At 42.4% G+C, this 16,629-nt stretch overlaps 1 protein-coding gene across 1 annotated transcript in view; it reads left to right on the top strand.

The window, feature by feature from the left end:
• The first annotated feature begins 1,571 nt into the window (after positions 1–1,571).
• LOC116328956 (nidogen-1-like) overlaps positions 1,572–16,629 on the top strand; it is a 44,961-nt gene continuing 29,903 nt past the window's right edge. Inside the window, exon 1 of the mRNA XM_031750853.2 lies at positions 1,572–2,076. Coding sequence (XP_031606713.1) covers positions 1,861–2,076 — 216 coding nt within the window. The 5' untranslated portion in view covers positions 1,572–1,860. The remainder of the gene's footprint in view (positions 2,077–16,629) is intronic.

Genomic DNA, 16,629 nt, shown 5'->3' with positions numbered 1-16,629 from the left:
TTATGCAGGCTATGGACTGACTCAAAGTGCCAGTGCCCGCCCACCTTACAAACACAGACAGCAGTTCATTTGTTCATTTTCATGATGAAAATAGCTAATATAGCTAATACCTAACCCCCTCCTCTACTAATTTCAGGGTGAATGCACACTGCACTTAATCTCAGGTTATCTCAGGACACACACACACACACACACACACACGGACACTTTAAAAGCACTCTTGCACTGCAGATTTAGGTTTATAGTTTACATGTATTGTGGCTTTACTGGGGAAGCAGTACATGCCTCTTACATGTATTACACACCTGTTTTCATTTACATGACAGTTTTCACAGAGCAGCTTAAGTTGAGGAAGAGTTGGAGTACACACCAGTCACTGAACTGGGACTCTATGGTGTTATTTTAGTGCCTCTATTCTGAGCGCACGTAAAAACTTTTTTGCAAGCACAAATGTTGCGTGTTGAGGAGAAAATTATTTTGAGTAAAATAAAAGTTTCATTTGAGCGAACAAAGTTTATTTCTGCATGCAAGAAATGTATTTCAGTGTTTGCGATGATCCATATACACACAATAACAGCCCCTCTCGCTCAGATCTCTGCTCTGTGTGCTCACAGACATCTGCAGACCTGCTCTCAGTGTGTCGTTCGCGCTCACAAGATCTCTGCTTCGTGCACGCTCAGCTCTCTGTACACCTTTATAAGTGTGCCACAAAACCAACCAATCACAGACTTGGATGCAAAAAATTCTGATTGGCTGTTACAGTCTCCAGCTACTGTAGCCAAACCCAGGCAAATATCCCAGAATGCATTTTGTCTGAAACTCAAATGAGGCAGTTGTGGAGGAACGCAGAGTGGCGGAGTTTAAAATATAACTCTTTCTGGATCACAAAATAAACTTTTAAGATATTTTCAGGCTGGAAAGTTGCTGTGTAAACATAGAACTCTACTGTTGTTGTACTGTTGGTGCCTCTTGGAGCAAATAACACAACTTGCTGAGTGCTGCAGTCTGTCCACAAAGTTTAAAATCCTTGGTTTGTTGGTTTGTAAAGAAAACAGAAATTAGTCCAGAAACCAATAAGCAACAATTGCTACTTCCATCCTTTACATACAGGCTTTGTAAGGAAAATTAATCTGTTGAAGGTTTAAAAAAATATTTTGCAGGTGATTGGATGTTGCCTGCATCACACCTCACACCAGATTCAAATATGTGACCTTATTGTCCTTTTTAAAAAAGCTCCTGTGACGATGCTTCTGTGTAAACTGGCCTTTTCATGGGGTCCAACAACTCAAACCAAATGTCCCAATTTATATCAGTCAAGAGACCCTATGCCAGTGATGAAAGCAGCACGCTGTAGTGACGTCATCACAAGCTTCATTCCCTCACAGGCCCTGGAACACCTGAGGAAGCTGCACACCTGACTCCCTGCTGACCCCAGCAGCACAAATCAGCTCCATCATCTTCTCGGGTTTCCGGAACAAGTCCGATTGTGGTTGTATGAAGTTACAGAGTGCGCTCAGTAGATGGCAGTGATGCATGGGACCATGCACTGTGTAACAAACTTTACAGACACAAGTTCAACTTATAAAAAACGTCACATGTAAAGGCTAAAAGCAAAAAAGGATGGCGCACATTTCTAAAGCTGTCCCTCACTCAGTTTTTTAAACAATAATCTTTTAAAAAGTGGCTTCAATAAAATAAAATGTTCTAACTTTACTTCACGTTATTTTGAAAAAGTCCCCGGAAGTTGTGCGGTCGTTACTCCCATCGCTCTCCATCCATCCATCCGTGCGCCCGTCCTCCCGCCGGTGTCACTCCTCCGCTGCGCTCAGCTCGTGGGTCGGTGGGAATCCTCAGGTGAAGATGAAGACGATGAAGGCCGTGTCCCGGATCTGCTGGTGGCTCTGCTGGTACTTGGCGGGTCTGGGTGCTGTGACTCGGGCTCTGAAGCTGGAGGAGCTGTTTGAGTTTGGAGAAAAAGCCGGAGACCTGCAGCTGCCACCCGGTTCCGACTCCACGGCCGAGCTGCCTCTGAAAGGGTCACTGGTGTACTTGAAGGAAAAATACGACAGAGTTTATGTGAGTTTCATATCCAGAGGATGATGATTATGTGTTAAAGTTTGTTTGTAAAAAGAAAAAGAGGAGTACGCAGAAAAAAGAATGCAGAATCAGCTTTTTGTCACCTTTCAAAGCCATCAAATACCAAAGTGATATGAAGCTGGTAAAGACTGAGAGTCTCAGTGGGACAAATCATTTCTGATTTAGTAGAGTTTCTAAGTACAAACCTGAGGGCTGAAGTAAAAGTTGGTTGAGGTTTTGTGTCCTGTAGGATCTGCTCATGGTCAGGTTTTCAGTGCGCTGCGTGCGCATGTTGGCTGAACGATGAAGTTTAACGAAACATTTCTGGGAACTGCTTTCAGAGGTGTGTGGTCAGAGAGGTGATGATCTTCACTGCCGCAGATGCTCATGTCCTCCTCCATCTTTATAACCTGCAGTTTTTTCTTGGCGCTGAGCACATGTTTAAGTGACTTTAAACATGTGCTCACAGCTCTTCATCCTTTTGTTCAGCTCCCTTTGCATCCCTTTGCTCCAGGACACTCAGCTCTGTCTTTCACTCACACTTGGATGATTCAAACTTAGTTCACTTTGTAAACACAGCTCTGCCTTCAAATGTTTCAGACTCCACACACCTAACCGATGAGTGAATTTCTTTTTCTCAGAGCAATCTTTGTCTGTTTCTCACCTGATAAGCTTTTTTATTGGTCACCATCACACATGTCTATACCTTTGTCCTCTGAGAGCTGTGAGCTCCCCATCCTCCTGCTGCTTTCTGACTTTCATTCTTTCATTTGTGGGTTTGTGTGAAATATCTCAGGTTTTGTCTGTGCTGTTGACGTGTGAACAGACAGGTGTGTGCAGGGTTTGGATTGGCTCAGTCCGACACAGGTGCTTGATTCTTTGTGAATATGTGAATTTAAGGCTGGAATGTGAGCTGTTACTGACACAAAGCCCTCCCCCCTCACACACACACACACACACACACACACACACACACACACACACACACACACACACACACACATTCCTCAGGTCATGTGACATCTAATCCAGATCGGAGCATCTACACTGCATTGACCTCAGATGAAACACATAATTCACTCCAGGTTTTGGATTTGGGTTTGTAGATGTGTTATTTAATATTCTCAGACTTTAATCTCAGAGGAAATATCTGCAAGTTATTCAAAAAAATAAGTTGTGCCTAATTTATTTTGTGAAGTCAGAGCAAATGAACTTGGAAACATCTTGATGCATGCTCAATCATCCAGGTAGGAAAATCTTGTTCATCTGGACGTGGCATTTTCAGCTTTCTCTGAAAACGCCACGTCCAGATGAACAGAATCAACTTTTGAGGTGCTTGTAAATGCATAGGTGGCAAAAACAGAGAACACCTGAGATGGTAATGAGCACCTTCATTCTTCAGCACAGTCTGTCTTTAAGTGTCTCCAGGAATAATTCTTCAGATGTCTTGAAGGACATTCAAAGCTCTTCTTTAGGTAGAGGTAATGGCGAGGACAGACTGATAATGTGCTGCTGTGTATGCTGTCACTGCTTTAAAAACATGCACGTCAAAGTGTCAAGGAGAGGACCACTGCAAAGACCTCCTACGTAGTAGTGGAATGAGCATGTTGGAGCAGTAGGACACCATCAGCACCACCCTGGAGCAAAGCCAGGGTGCTCCAAGCTCGCTCGTGTCCAAAGCTTCAGTGTTTGATCAAAGATTATTTTACTCTATAATTTATAAAATTAACTGTGACAGAAACTATAGTATCATAGTAACAATGAAAATATTAAATATGCGATACTAATTATTATTAGCTCAGTGCAGAGTGCATATACTTCATAGACTGTGTCAGCCTCAATATCGTTTGTGGCTTTTTTGGGGTGCAAAAATAGCTCCGAAACAACGATAGTCAGAGTTGCTGACTGTAGTTTACTGTAAACATACGTGTTACTGCAGTCATCTCTACAGAGATACGCCCATCAGGGACATCCAGTCAGAGTGTGTGGATGACACACAGAGCTCTGTCACACACTTTTAGACTGATGTGCTCAGATTTACACATGCTGCTAAACGCTCTCGTCACCCTCATGCATCCATGTCGACTGCTCTTCTCTCCCATTTCCGTCCCACAACTGTTTGCTTTCCATCCCCCTGTTAAAACAAAAAGACCACACACATCTCCCTGGTTCAACAGGAAGTTGACGAGACACAGTCAAGGTCCTGCTCCAGTGAACTCCTGTCTTTTCACATTATTTCAGACACAGAGAGCTGTTACTGGAGGAAGAACGAGTTAAGCCATGTTTGCATATAGGACAGAAAATGTATGACTGTTGGCTCCCTGTTGGTTTTAACCCACAGGTAAAGCTAACAGTCAAAGAGCTTTGAGGAGCTGTGGCAAAATCTATCAATCAGAAGTTGGTGGTTTGATCCCCGTCCACGCCGGTCTGCACATCAGTGTGTCACTGGGTGAGATAGGGCTCGAGTGGAAAAGCTTCAAGGTGCTGGTGGTGATTCAAACTCGGGGTGTGCTTTCCAAACTATATTCCTTTTGTAAATGTGCTGTGCTAGGACGTGTTTTCTCACTTCCAAAGAAATGTCTCTGATTTTATGGTTGTTTTATTTTCATGCAGACTGACAGAATATCAACCAAAGGTTATGTGTGTTAATGTCTGCTCGTTTAAACATTATGAATTTGTAATAACAGAGTTTTTCAGAGTGAAAGCATGAAACTACAAGATGCTCTAAACCTCTGCTGCTGGGTTTCCCTCAGTGTGAAGATCTAATATTACGTGTGTAGTTGGACCCCACTAGCTCTTTTTCAAGCATCTCCAACTATCCATCACCACTCTCACCCTGTAGCGCGTCAGAACGAGTAATATCCTGCTGCTTTGTGCTTCTCCAGTGTTTATGAATCCTTTACATTTAATATGATGTCTGGCTGAAAACCACAAGACGCAATCTCCTGGCTCAGCTCCAGTGTTTGCTGCTGAGGAGGTTTTCTGGGCTGTAGTGCACATCTGGAACATGGAAGAATGACACATTTGTCCTCCCAAACCAGATGTCACGTCTCAGGGTGTTCCCTCCCTGTGTCGTTCTCACACTGATAATGATGATCTCAGGGGTCAGACATGTGTGATGTCAGCAACGTCCTGGCAAGTTTGCCCGGGGTACTGCTACAGCTCCTTAAACAGTACATGCAGTACTGCATGTTGAGCTAGGCTTTTAAAAGCTTCACACAGTGTCATCCAACATATCGTATTTTTCGGACCATAAGGCGCACTGTCGACGAACGGGTCTGTTTTCATACATAAGGCACACTGGATTATAAAACGCATTAAGCCAAACAACAAAATCAGATAAAACTTTACTCAACTCATTCTTCTTTCTTCCTCCACTTCTGTACCATTGATTCATTAATGTTGAATTCTCTCACAAATCGCAACAACAGTCGCCTCAAGGTGCTTTATATTGTACGGTAGACCCTACAATAATAGATACAGAGAAGAACCCAACAATCATATGACCCTCTATGAGCAAGTACTTTGGTGACAGTGGGAAGGAAAAACTCCCTTTTAACAGGAAGAAACCTCCGGCAGAACCAGGCTCAGGGAGGGGCGGGGCCACCTGCTGTGATTGGTTGGGGTGAGAGAAGGAAGACAGGATAAAGACATGTGACTGGAAAGGAAAAACTCAATGCATCATGGGAATCCCCGGCAGCCTACGTCTATTGCAGCATAACTAACGGTGTGTTCACACCGAACGCGATAGGCGCGAGCGAAAACACCCCAAACGCCCCTAATTTGACGCGTGCACATTCGCACCTCGACGCGTGTCCAAGAAAAATCCATCGCGCGTCAAAATTGCATATTTTGACACGCGTGAACCGGAAATGTGGGAGGGATGTGGGAGGAAGTTGTGCCAGACAGTATCTTTGCTAGATGGCAGCTGTCGAGCTAGCGTTTGAAGAGAGAGTCTTCCTCCTCTATTTACTGTGGAGAGCAGAGCAGCGGCGGTAAGGACATCCTCGCCGTACCTGGGTCCATCAGGTCCTCCAGAGGCGTGAGCAGTTTGGTGAGTTTCACCACTTGCTCCAGGAGCTGCGCCTGGATGATGGCCGATTTCAGCGATATCACCGTCTTTCACTTGCCCAGTTTGAGGACCTGCTGTCCCGCGTCGGTCCCAGAATCGCCCGCCTAGACACCAACTACAGGCGCTCAATCCCACCTGCAGAGCGCCTGTCCATCTGCCTGAGGTTAGTAAAAGTGTTTAATACGGTAGTCCTTTATTGATACCTGTGCTAATATATGCTAAACTATCGTTTATACACTGCTAACATGGCTGTGGTATGCTAACAGTGAATGCCGTCGGTGTTTACTGATAGCAAACTGTGGTACGGAGACGACTGTTTATAATATTTCTAGTGATACTCGACAGTTCTCATCAAGTCCCGATTTAATTCAATTTATGCTGTTATCAGTGTTAGCAATGATAGCATGGCTGTGGTGTCATATCAATGTATGCTCTCGGTGTTTGCTGATATCAAACTGTGGTATGAGGACCACTGTGGGTTAATCTTTGTAGTGATACTCCTTTTTTTTTTTTTTTTTTATTTAGACCTGGTTTAATTCTGGTATAGTTGAATATTTGTATATAATCCCCGCAGCTGTCAGACTCTATAACAGGGGTCAGCAGCCTTTTTTAAAACTGAGAGCTAGATAACATTGTGAACAGTTTGGTTCATCTTTAGTTATATGGTTCTATCTAGCATATTCTATCTTGATAAGCTGTCTTATCACAGGTTAATTTTTCAAAAATATTAACAGTGATTTAAGCAAGGAAAGGGCTACATGTCAACATACAACTCTTTATTTCTATTAATGTCTTACTTCATTCCTGCCTGATTTACATGTCTAGGAATTATGAGTGATTGACACACTAGTGGTAAAAGTTGTTACCAATCAAATTATGATATGGTAAAGTTAAAACAAAACACAACTGACTGTTTTATATTATATCTAATATATGTTATGTAATTATCCTTATAATTACAAAATGTTTTATGTAAGATTTATGTTTTGTAATTTAAATCTGACATCACAAAAGTGTTTGGAATTTGAATAATGTATTTTGTAACTGCAGTACACATAATACTAATTTTGAACAATTTTGTCCAGGTCCCTTGCCACCGGGGACTCTTCAGGACCATCGCGTTCAGTTTCAGAGTCGGTGTGTCCACGGTGTGCCAGATCACCCCCCAGGTAGCGACGGCCATCTGGGACTGTCTAGTGGGCGACTTCATGGCTGTGCCTTCACCTGGAGACTGGCGGTCCATCACAGAGGGATTCCAGGAGCGCTGGAACTTCCTCTCTGCTGTGGAGCTCTGGATGGGAAGCACGTCCAGACAAAGGCACCCCATATATCACATAGGAGACACACACATTGATATACACTAAATATTTATTCCATTTCTTTTTTTGTGGTGCCCAAATTTATGCACCTGCTTGATTTTGTTTAAACAATTATTGCACACTTTTTGTAAATCCAGTAAACTTCTTTTCACTTCTCAAATATCACTGTGTGTCTCCTGTATGATATATTTAACTGACATTTTTTATTGTAACAACCAATGATTTATACAGGAAAATAATGGCTATTAACAAGGTTGCCCAAACTTTTGCATCCCACTGTATTAGTATATTCTGTCATTAGTATAATATGAAATAAATTCTACATGTGTCAAGTCGTGTGCCAACATTTGCTGTGTAGTAGAACTGAGACATTAGTCATTATAAAAATTTATTTGAAATAATATTAAAATTCTCAAACAGAAAAACATTAAACGTAAATATATAAAATATAAGTATTTACAGAGAGACAGGAATAAAAAGGACCCAGCTGCTCTCCAGAGCAGGAACAAGGCTGAGGAGGAAATGCTCCATTGGAGACTAGCGTGGCCTCTTCAGGGACACCAGGATGGCCAGCTCCACCGCCGATGGACCGTCCTGGGACCAGTCCCTCATCTGCCTCGGAGCTGTCCTCCTCTCTGGGCCTGTAAAACAGCACAAAACACAAAGACATGAGAAGGCTGCTACTAGATTTTAATTTCAACATTGAAAAAACAACAACAAAAAAAACCCAGGATATAATCAGATTAGCTGTAGATATTTAGTAAAGGTGATCACAAGGGAATCCCACCGAGTAAAAAGCTATCAGTGCTGCTGTACATCTGATGCTATAATTACATACCTGTGGGTGCAGCAGCAGGAGCTCAGAGACTGGGGAGCAAGGAGAAGCAACAGGGGATGCTCTGCTGCAGAATCAGTTGGTTCTATCGAGACAATATTAAATGTTAACAGGTTGAATACAATAATCATAGAGAAAGTATATACAGTGGTCCCTCATTTATTGCAGCAGGGGTTGTCAGAATAACTAGCCCCTCACCACACACTTTTTTCCCCACACACATGAACATTAGTCACAGTTCTCACAATGTGATTCTCAAAGTGCAAACCTTTGTAGATTGCAAAACGTAAAAGTATTATTATGCCGTGTTTTGTCTTCGTCTGCCTGCCACTTTCGTGCGCCTTTTTCCCTCGCGGTGCAGGTGTCTATTTCCGAATGAGGGTCATAGTTATGGGTGTTTTTGTGCTGTTTTATCTATTGGACGTGATGGTTATCAAAACAAAACATGATAAATTTGACAAGCGCAGGAGACACAGCACGGAGGAGATTTGTCAATCAGGCTGCAGAATGCAATGCTGTACTGTGCAAAAAAAAAAAAAAAAAAAAAAATCAGCGAAAAAGCGAGGCAGTGACGGATGAGCGGGACCACTGTGTGCTGTTTATTAATAAACAAAATATATTCCTATATGACAACATGCATAAAAGCAGAACGGTATTTGTACATCAGTGGGAAAATAGCGGTGGCTTGCTAGCTTTTGTGCGGCTTCCCCGGGTCAGTGAAACATGTAAAAAGAGAAATGAATGAACTTACCAGGTTGCCCGATCTCTTCACATATCTTCCTCCAAGCTCGGTCCTTTATATTCCTGTCTCGGTACAGAAAGCAGCTGGTGTCGTACAGCTCCGGGTTGTTTGCTACGGCGTTGATTAGCCTTCCCTCCATTGAAGAATGAAGGGCTTTGGTTTGATCTGCCCCTTTGACCTGGTTACAGCCACGTCACCAGGCTCCTGATTGGTTGTCGCGGCGCGATTTGACGCTGGAGTTCAAATTTTTCCAACTCAAGCGGTAGAGGCGAAACACGCATATGCACAAAATGCAACACAAAGACTCACGCACGTGGTTTTTTTCGCGAGTCAAACGCGCCAGACGCGGTACACTGACGCGCGTTTCACGCGTTTTCGCGTTTTCGCGACGCAAATCTGCTTCCGAATTTTCGCCGGACGCGCAATCGCGTGTCATCGCGCTCTTTCCATTGACTTTACATGTAAACCTGATGCTCTGGCTGCCTCTATCGCGTTCGGTGTGAACACACCGTAAGGGAGGATTCAGGGTCACCTGGTCCAGCCCTAACTATATGCTTTAGCAAAAAGGAAAGTTTGAAGCCTAATCTTGAAAGTAGAGATAGTGTCTGTCTCCCGAATCCAAACTGGAAGCTGGTTCCACAGAAGAGGGGCCTGAAAACTGAAGGCTCTGCCTCCCATTCTACTTTTAAATACTCTAGGAACAACAAGTAAGCCTGCAGTGTGAGAGCGAAGTGCTCTAATAGGGTGATATGGTACTACAAGGTCATTAAGATAAGATGGGGCCTGATTATTTAAGACCTTGTATGTGAGGAGCAGGATTTTGAATTCTGGATTTAACAGGAAGCCAATGAAGGGAAGCCAAAACAGGAGAAATCTGCTCTCTCTTTCTAGTCCCTGTCAGGACTCTTGCTGCAGCATTTTGGATTAACTGAAGACTTTTCAGGGAGTTTTTAGGACATCCTGATAATAATGAATTACAGTAGTCCAGCCTAGGGCTGTGCGATATGACCAAAATCTCATATCCCGATATAAGAATTCTATCGTCCCGATAACGATATAAATCACAAAAATGTAACATTTTCTGTAAATTCTGTGAATCTCGGGCAGCTCGTCTTGCGGGAAGTGTTTCCAGCTGCATGTCATGCAGCTGGAGTCGAGTGTTTTAACCGATGCATGAAACGATACATTTTTAGACATAAGTTGTAACGGCCGCCATTTTCTTTGTAGAGTATTTATTACACGGCGTGCTGCGGGGAAAAGCCTGTTCTAACGTTTGAGTCTAAGGTTTATTTTTTAGCACCTGGCGGCTCTTTTTTACTTCTCATCTGTAAATACTCTGCATCTTTCACGTGATTCAGTTTATTTTGAAAAGTCTCAACAGGATCTTGAGCTTTATTGTGAAAGGTTTATGTGGAACATAAACAAGCGGACACGCGATGCTGTTACCATCGTTGTTGCTAACCACAACGCATAAAATCAGGCGCTTGTCCGTCCGTAGTGTGTATATAGTAAATATAAGAGAAAGAGAGAACTTTAAGAAATTAATATAGCCGCTACAGTGACCATCAAAACGATGAAAAAATATTGCCTTAAACAGTTTATTTTGCGACACCACGAAACAAACGATAGCGTAAAATGAAACGATAGACGTTTTTATATTGTCATCCGATATATATCGTTATATCGAACAGCCCTAGTCCAGCCTGGAAGTAATGAATGCATGAACTACTTTTTCAGCGTCACTCTGAGACAGGATATTTCTAATTTGGAAGTGATAGCAGAGCTGTACGTTTGAATTTTGTCAGAAATCTCTCAGTCAGAACATGCTATATCATGTTTAGGTGGAAGCTAGCGCGCTAACTTCCTGCTAACTTCTAACTCCGTTAAATTTAATAAATTCTGTTTTCATGGATGCCTGGGTGTTAAACTTAATTGTTACACCTGGTAAAGCAGCAACGCTGATCATTTTATTACAGATGAAAGAATTTAGACAGTTTTTAACTCTCAGTGATGCTGCAGTGTTTGTTTGACTTTGGGACCTGAAGCTGATGGAGTTTAGGACCCAGATTTCTCCGCGAGGCTCCTGCCTACGATAGCCGTAATGCTCCGACAATCCATCAAGCGGTGTGGCTTCGTACCTTAGCAAAGTCGTACTAAAACATTTGACAGATTTTCGAGCGACACGTACCACATAAAATCGTTTCGAGGTCAGTAAACACAACCAGAATTCATACATAAAGCACACAGGATTATAAGGGACACTGTTGATTTTTGAGAAAAATCAAAGGATTGATTTTAAGTGTGCCGTATTTTCCAAAAAACACGGTAATAACGATGGCCCGCTAGCATGCTCTACCAAAAATAGTGCTTTGTTGTGTATCTGACGGACGAAAGCTAAACCAGTTCCACACCACTGAAGTTGCAGCATTTTTACAAACCAATTCTGGTTCATCCGTTTCATTTAAAGATCCACTTTCGCTCTTCTCATTCTACGTCGCTGCCATGTGCGTATGTAAACAAAGGTACTGCGCATGTGCGTTTTACCCACATTCTATCGCGATATTTCATTTTCTTATCATTGCCCAACATTACACCGGTATTACCGTGAACGGTATGATATGGCCCAGCCCTAACTCAGACCCTAATGCCTGATTTGGCAGGAAACCTACACTGTAACTTAGCCGGAAACCCTTTGTAAGCCTACGCTGGAACCTTCAGCATAACCTGACGCTGGCATCCAGAGAACTGTAGCTGCACGTCAGGTCAACATGGCCCACAGCTGCTGTTACCGGCCAGTTGAGCACCCTCGATTCCTCCCGTGCATTTCCACCTACGTTTTCACTGTTGTTTTTGAATCAGTGAGTAAATAGGAATCATCATCTTAGTATAAAGAATAATATTAATAACATCAATATAAGGACCTGAGGAACAAATATTTTTCAGAATATGTTCTGAAAAACAAACAAACAAATAAACAAAAACCTGACCGAAACAAGAAGGAAAAAAAATCCCAGCGTTTTATTTTTTCTATTGGCTGGCACCACGTATGAAACCCCGGGAGACGACCGCACATGAACACATCATTACACACAAGCATGAATGCTGACAGCGGCGTTGGACATTTAGCTAGGTTACATCGTAGGCTCTATAAAGGCTCCCCGCAGCAGCTGGGTCATGTGTTTTGGCCCAACATTGACCTCTTGTAGTGGTGCCTAGGTTTTCATTCAGTACACCTTTTGTTACCATGATGAGACCCAGGCAGCTGCTGGTTTAATCCCTCGCTCCCCTTGTCTTTGTGTAACAAATGGTTTATTAGTGGGATGCAAATTATAAATGCAGTATTTTATCAGTGACTTTTTGAAGAGCCATTTTCACCCTTGATTTTCCATCACTGGGCTTTGCCTCAGTGTAACACACATCGAAAACAGTCTCGCCATGTAGTTCGGGTGATGCAGATGTCTTGGTATAGCCGGTGTGGGATAAAATGAGCTATCTTGCTGCCATTTTAATATCAGTATTATCATTTCATTAGAACCATATAACAAGCATTGCAGTAAAGCATTTATTGAAGCTGATGACATCATGTTAAAGTCTGTATTACAGGTGATATCATACTCATATAAGAATCTTTTATTGCAGGTGCAACTGTAATCACTTTTATACACATTGCATTCTGTGCTTTTAAAGGAGTCGTGGCTCAGTCCGCTAATTGAGGGTCAAGAGCTTTTGGCTGGCGTTATGATCAGCCAATCCACTGTGATGTTGACTAGAGCTGTGGAAGGATTGCATGCACGCTTACAACACATTTATACCAGGTTATTCTTTGTTATCCTTTATCCATTTATGTTCTTATACTAGGAAGAAGATTAAGTTTTAAGTGGTACCATTTGATTAAAACATTTATTCAATATGTTACACATATAGTTTCAGTTGTGTACGTGCGGGCCTTCTGTCTGGTGGAAAGGTTGCAAGTTTTAGCTGGTGAGGTGAGAGGTGAAACTGAGTGCAGTTAAGGTCGACACATACACCCACACACACACACAGTAGATAGATTCATTTATGGGTGAAAGTTTAATCATATTGTGCTTGTGACTGCAAAAGAACAGTTTGTTGCAGAGTGCCTGAGGTTCCAGACGATAAGCGGGTGTCTGGCGGCGACAGGAAGACACCTGGGATGGGGACGAGGCGATGTTCTTTTCAAACTATGTCAAAAGTCGTTAACAGAATTGTGGTTTTGATTTGACGTATGCATGTATTGTATCTGCTTAACGCATGAAGGGGCGTTATAAATTTCCCTGATGATATAAAATAACTTTTTGTGTATTGTTGGAGAGATCTACAGCTGATGTTTTGCAGTGTACATCTCCCACACGTGTGTTCATTAAAAATTATCGTTTGACTCCACCCGGCCGGATCAGTGTTGTTATTTTGGATTTTCCTCCTGTATCCCTCCTTAATATTTGAACCCTAACACCGGGAAGAGGCAGCATGCTCACTACCAGTAGCATTTTGTGTACATTGGTACAATATGGCATCTGATTTTAGCTACAGACACTAATCATTACGTACGTACATACACTCATCATGTGCGTGATTGTCAGTTTTTTTGAACTGTTCGTTTTCTATGGTGGAGTGATTGTACAGCCAGCATCATTAATTACTTTGAAATGCTTGAGTTGGATTAAAATTTGGATTTTCTCTAATCCAAACCGGGTCAAAAATATATATACGGCTCAAATAGATGCATACACCCCCACTAATATTGGGTTAAACATCTCTTAGCATGTTGCACATGTAGCCATCAACAAGCTTCTGCATAATTCAGCCCGGATATTTGACGAGTCTTCTGGGCAGAAGACCGCAGAGTTTGGGAGCGTCTAGAAGGACATTCCGGAAGCTTAATGCTAGCTTGCTTTATCCATTCCAAAAACAGTTTTGATGTGTGCTTGGGATTGTTGTTCTGTTGGAACTCCCAACTGTGTCCAAGTTTCAATCCTCTAACTGTTGATTTGAGGTGAAGTTGAGGAATTTGGAGGTAGTGCTCCTTCTTCATTATTCTGTTACTGCACAGTGTACCAGTGGCAGCGAACCAGTCCCAGAGCACGGTGCTATCACCAACATGCAACACTGGCAAGTCCATGCATGTGCCACATGCTTTTTTGGCATGTCTGCATGCCAAAAAAGCATGCAGAGCATGCTCTCCGATGCATCCATCGGAGTGTGAGCGTGTGTGTGAATGTTAGTTAGAAAGCACTAAGAAAATGTGCTGGTGTGAATGGGTGAATGCACAAGTTGTGTAGAGCGCTTTGAGTGCTCAGAAGAGTAGAAAAGCGCTGTATAAGAACCAGTCCATTTACCATTTTAAATAGTGTTAAAATCAGGAGAGGTGTCTTCTCAAAGTTCATTAGTAGATTCAGGAAATGGCCACACATCAGGACGTTACTAGCTGTGAGGCTTTCTATTCTACCCTGGCTGTAGATCATCTGGACACATGTCAGGCCCCATAAGTACTTTTGCACCAGCATCACCAGTGTTCAGTAAAAACACTACCTCCACCATCATCCTGTACACTACATGTAAGAAAGGGAAACTGCATAAAATATCTCAATTCTCAATGTTTTTGTGAGCATAATTTTATATTCTGCTAAAGATGACAGATGATTATCTTTAAATAAAAAATTACCAGTATTTTCCTTGTTGTTCCACTAGCAGAAATGAAATCTGAATTATTAAGAGAGTTGCTGTCCAGGCGCTCTGCTTTAAAAACATTAAATTGTGTGCTGCTCATATTAAAGTGGGCATGAAGGAACTACATGTATGAAGAACCCCGCTGGAAAACTGATGCAGATTTAACACCTAAAAAAGTGCTTTTAGTTACAGTGTTAACATCAGAATATAGTAGAGAATATGACATCAGTGGGTGGGTTAGTTAATACTAAAACAAAGTCATGTTAGCTAACCAGTGACAGCATGGAAGCACATTTCACTGAACTGGACACACACAGCTGTTTGCAGAGTTTCTCATCAGCCTCGTTCCTTTGCAGTGTGTTTAGCTGTTAGCTTGTTCAGACCAAAGCGTTGCTGTCTGCTCTGTGATGAAGGTGGAGCTTCTTCAGCTCTGCAGATGCAGTGTCAGATACCTGCTGGGAGAGCAGCCATTCGAGCCGCTCATGCATTTCTCTGAAGGAAGCCTGTCTCTGGGAGGAGGATGTGATGGGGGAGGGTGGGGGAAAAGCTCCTCTTTACAGAGGCACTCAAGCAATGTGGCTTTCCTCTTTGTCTCATGTTTCCTCTCCTCTTCTCATCTCATCTCAAGGTTGCAGATATGTTTTCAACATTTTTGATGCTGGCTGCTTGTAAAGATATCAGATGTGCCTGCTCAGTATGTGTTTTGTCTCTGCTGTTCTTTGATGATTACGTGACCTTCAAAGCTACGATTGTCACAAACACACATTTAGGTTCGACTCAGCTCCAGTTAAAGCTCGATCCCAGAGGTCACAGAGGTTGGATTGTTTCTGCATAAAGATGTAGAAAAACCACGTAGAGCCCAAAATGTTCCAGTTAAAATAAATCAAAGTCTTTACTGGGAACAGTACAAGACCATTTCACATACCATGGGTAAACTCCACACTGCAAGGTCAGATCGGGGAGTCGAACTTGGGACCTTTATCTGTGCAGATGATCAGTTAGCTGTTTGACAGCTACTCTTTTATGAATTATGGAAATAAAAGGAAGTTGGTGATTGGCCTATGATTAGCTAAGACAGCCGGGTCGGGTGATGGCTTTTTAAGTAATGATTTAACTATTTAAGGGCCTGTGCTTCGGTAGGTAATCATATTTAATATTGAAGCAGAGATGAGACTACAGATAGGATTTACCATAGTTGTAGACATATTTATTCTACACCTCTAAGATTTCTACAAATTTAGAGTCAGCTTTAGATCAAATGTTAAAGATGAAAGCAGGACATAAAGGCTACGTTCACACTGCAGGCGAAAGCGCATCAAATCTGATTTTTTTCGCCCCTATGCGACCCATATCCGATCTTGGTATGACAGTGTGAACGGCACAAATCCGATATTTTCAAATCCGATCTGGGTCACTTTCGTATGTGGTACTGAATCCGATACATATCCGATGTTTTAGAAAGCGACTGCTGTGTGAACGGTCATGTCGCATTAAATCCGTCTTTTACGTCACTGACACAAGACAGACGCCAATTATCAGCGCCGGAGAAGCGCCCGATAGGACATCGCGAACGGTTTCTTGCCATCCGGTGAAACTGTTGGGAAGACCACGTTGGAGAAATGTGAACATTTTATTTTTACTGTATTTTCTGCAGATTCTGACAGAAATCTGCAACTATCCTTTGAAGCACCGCTCCTCTAAAACAGCAATAAGGATCATTATTAGGTTATTTGCATTATTATGTAAATAACAAAATAACTTAAAGCAAAAATTTGGAAACATAAAGTCCGAAGTCTTTATATTAAGGGCCATCAGTCAAACAATACTGTTTGCTCTGGGTCTAAACAGAGCGAGTTGTGTGTGACGTCTTCTTTTACGCATGCGGGCCGCTTTGAGC

This window comes from Oreochromis aureus, linkage group 6 (assembly GCF_013358895.1).
Source record: "Oreochromis aureus strain Israel breed Guangdong linkage group 6, ZZ_aureus, whole genome shotgun sequence".
NCBI classification, from domain to species: Eukaryota; Metazoa; Chordata; class Actinopteri; order Cichliformes; family Cichlidae; genus Oreochromis; species Oreochromis aureus.
Note: the sequence above shows the minus strand (reverse complement) of the source record. Positions and strands in the feature narration are given on the sequence as shown.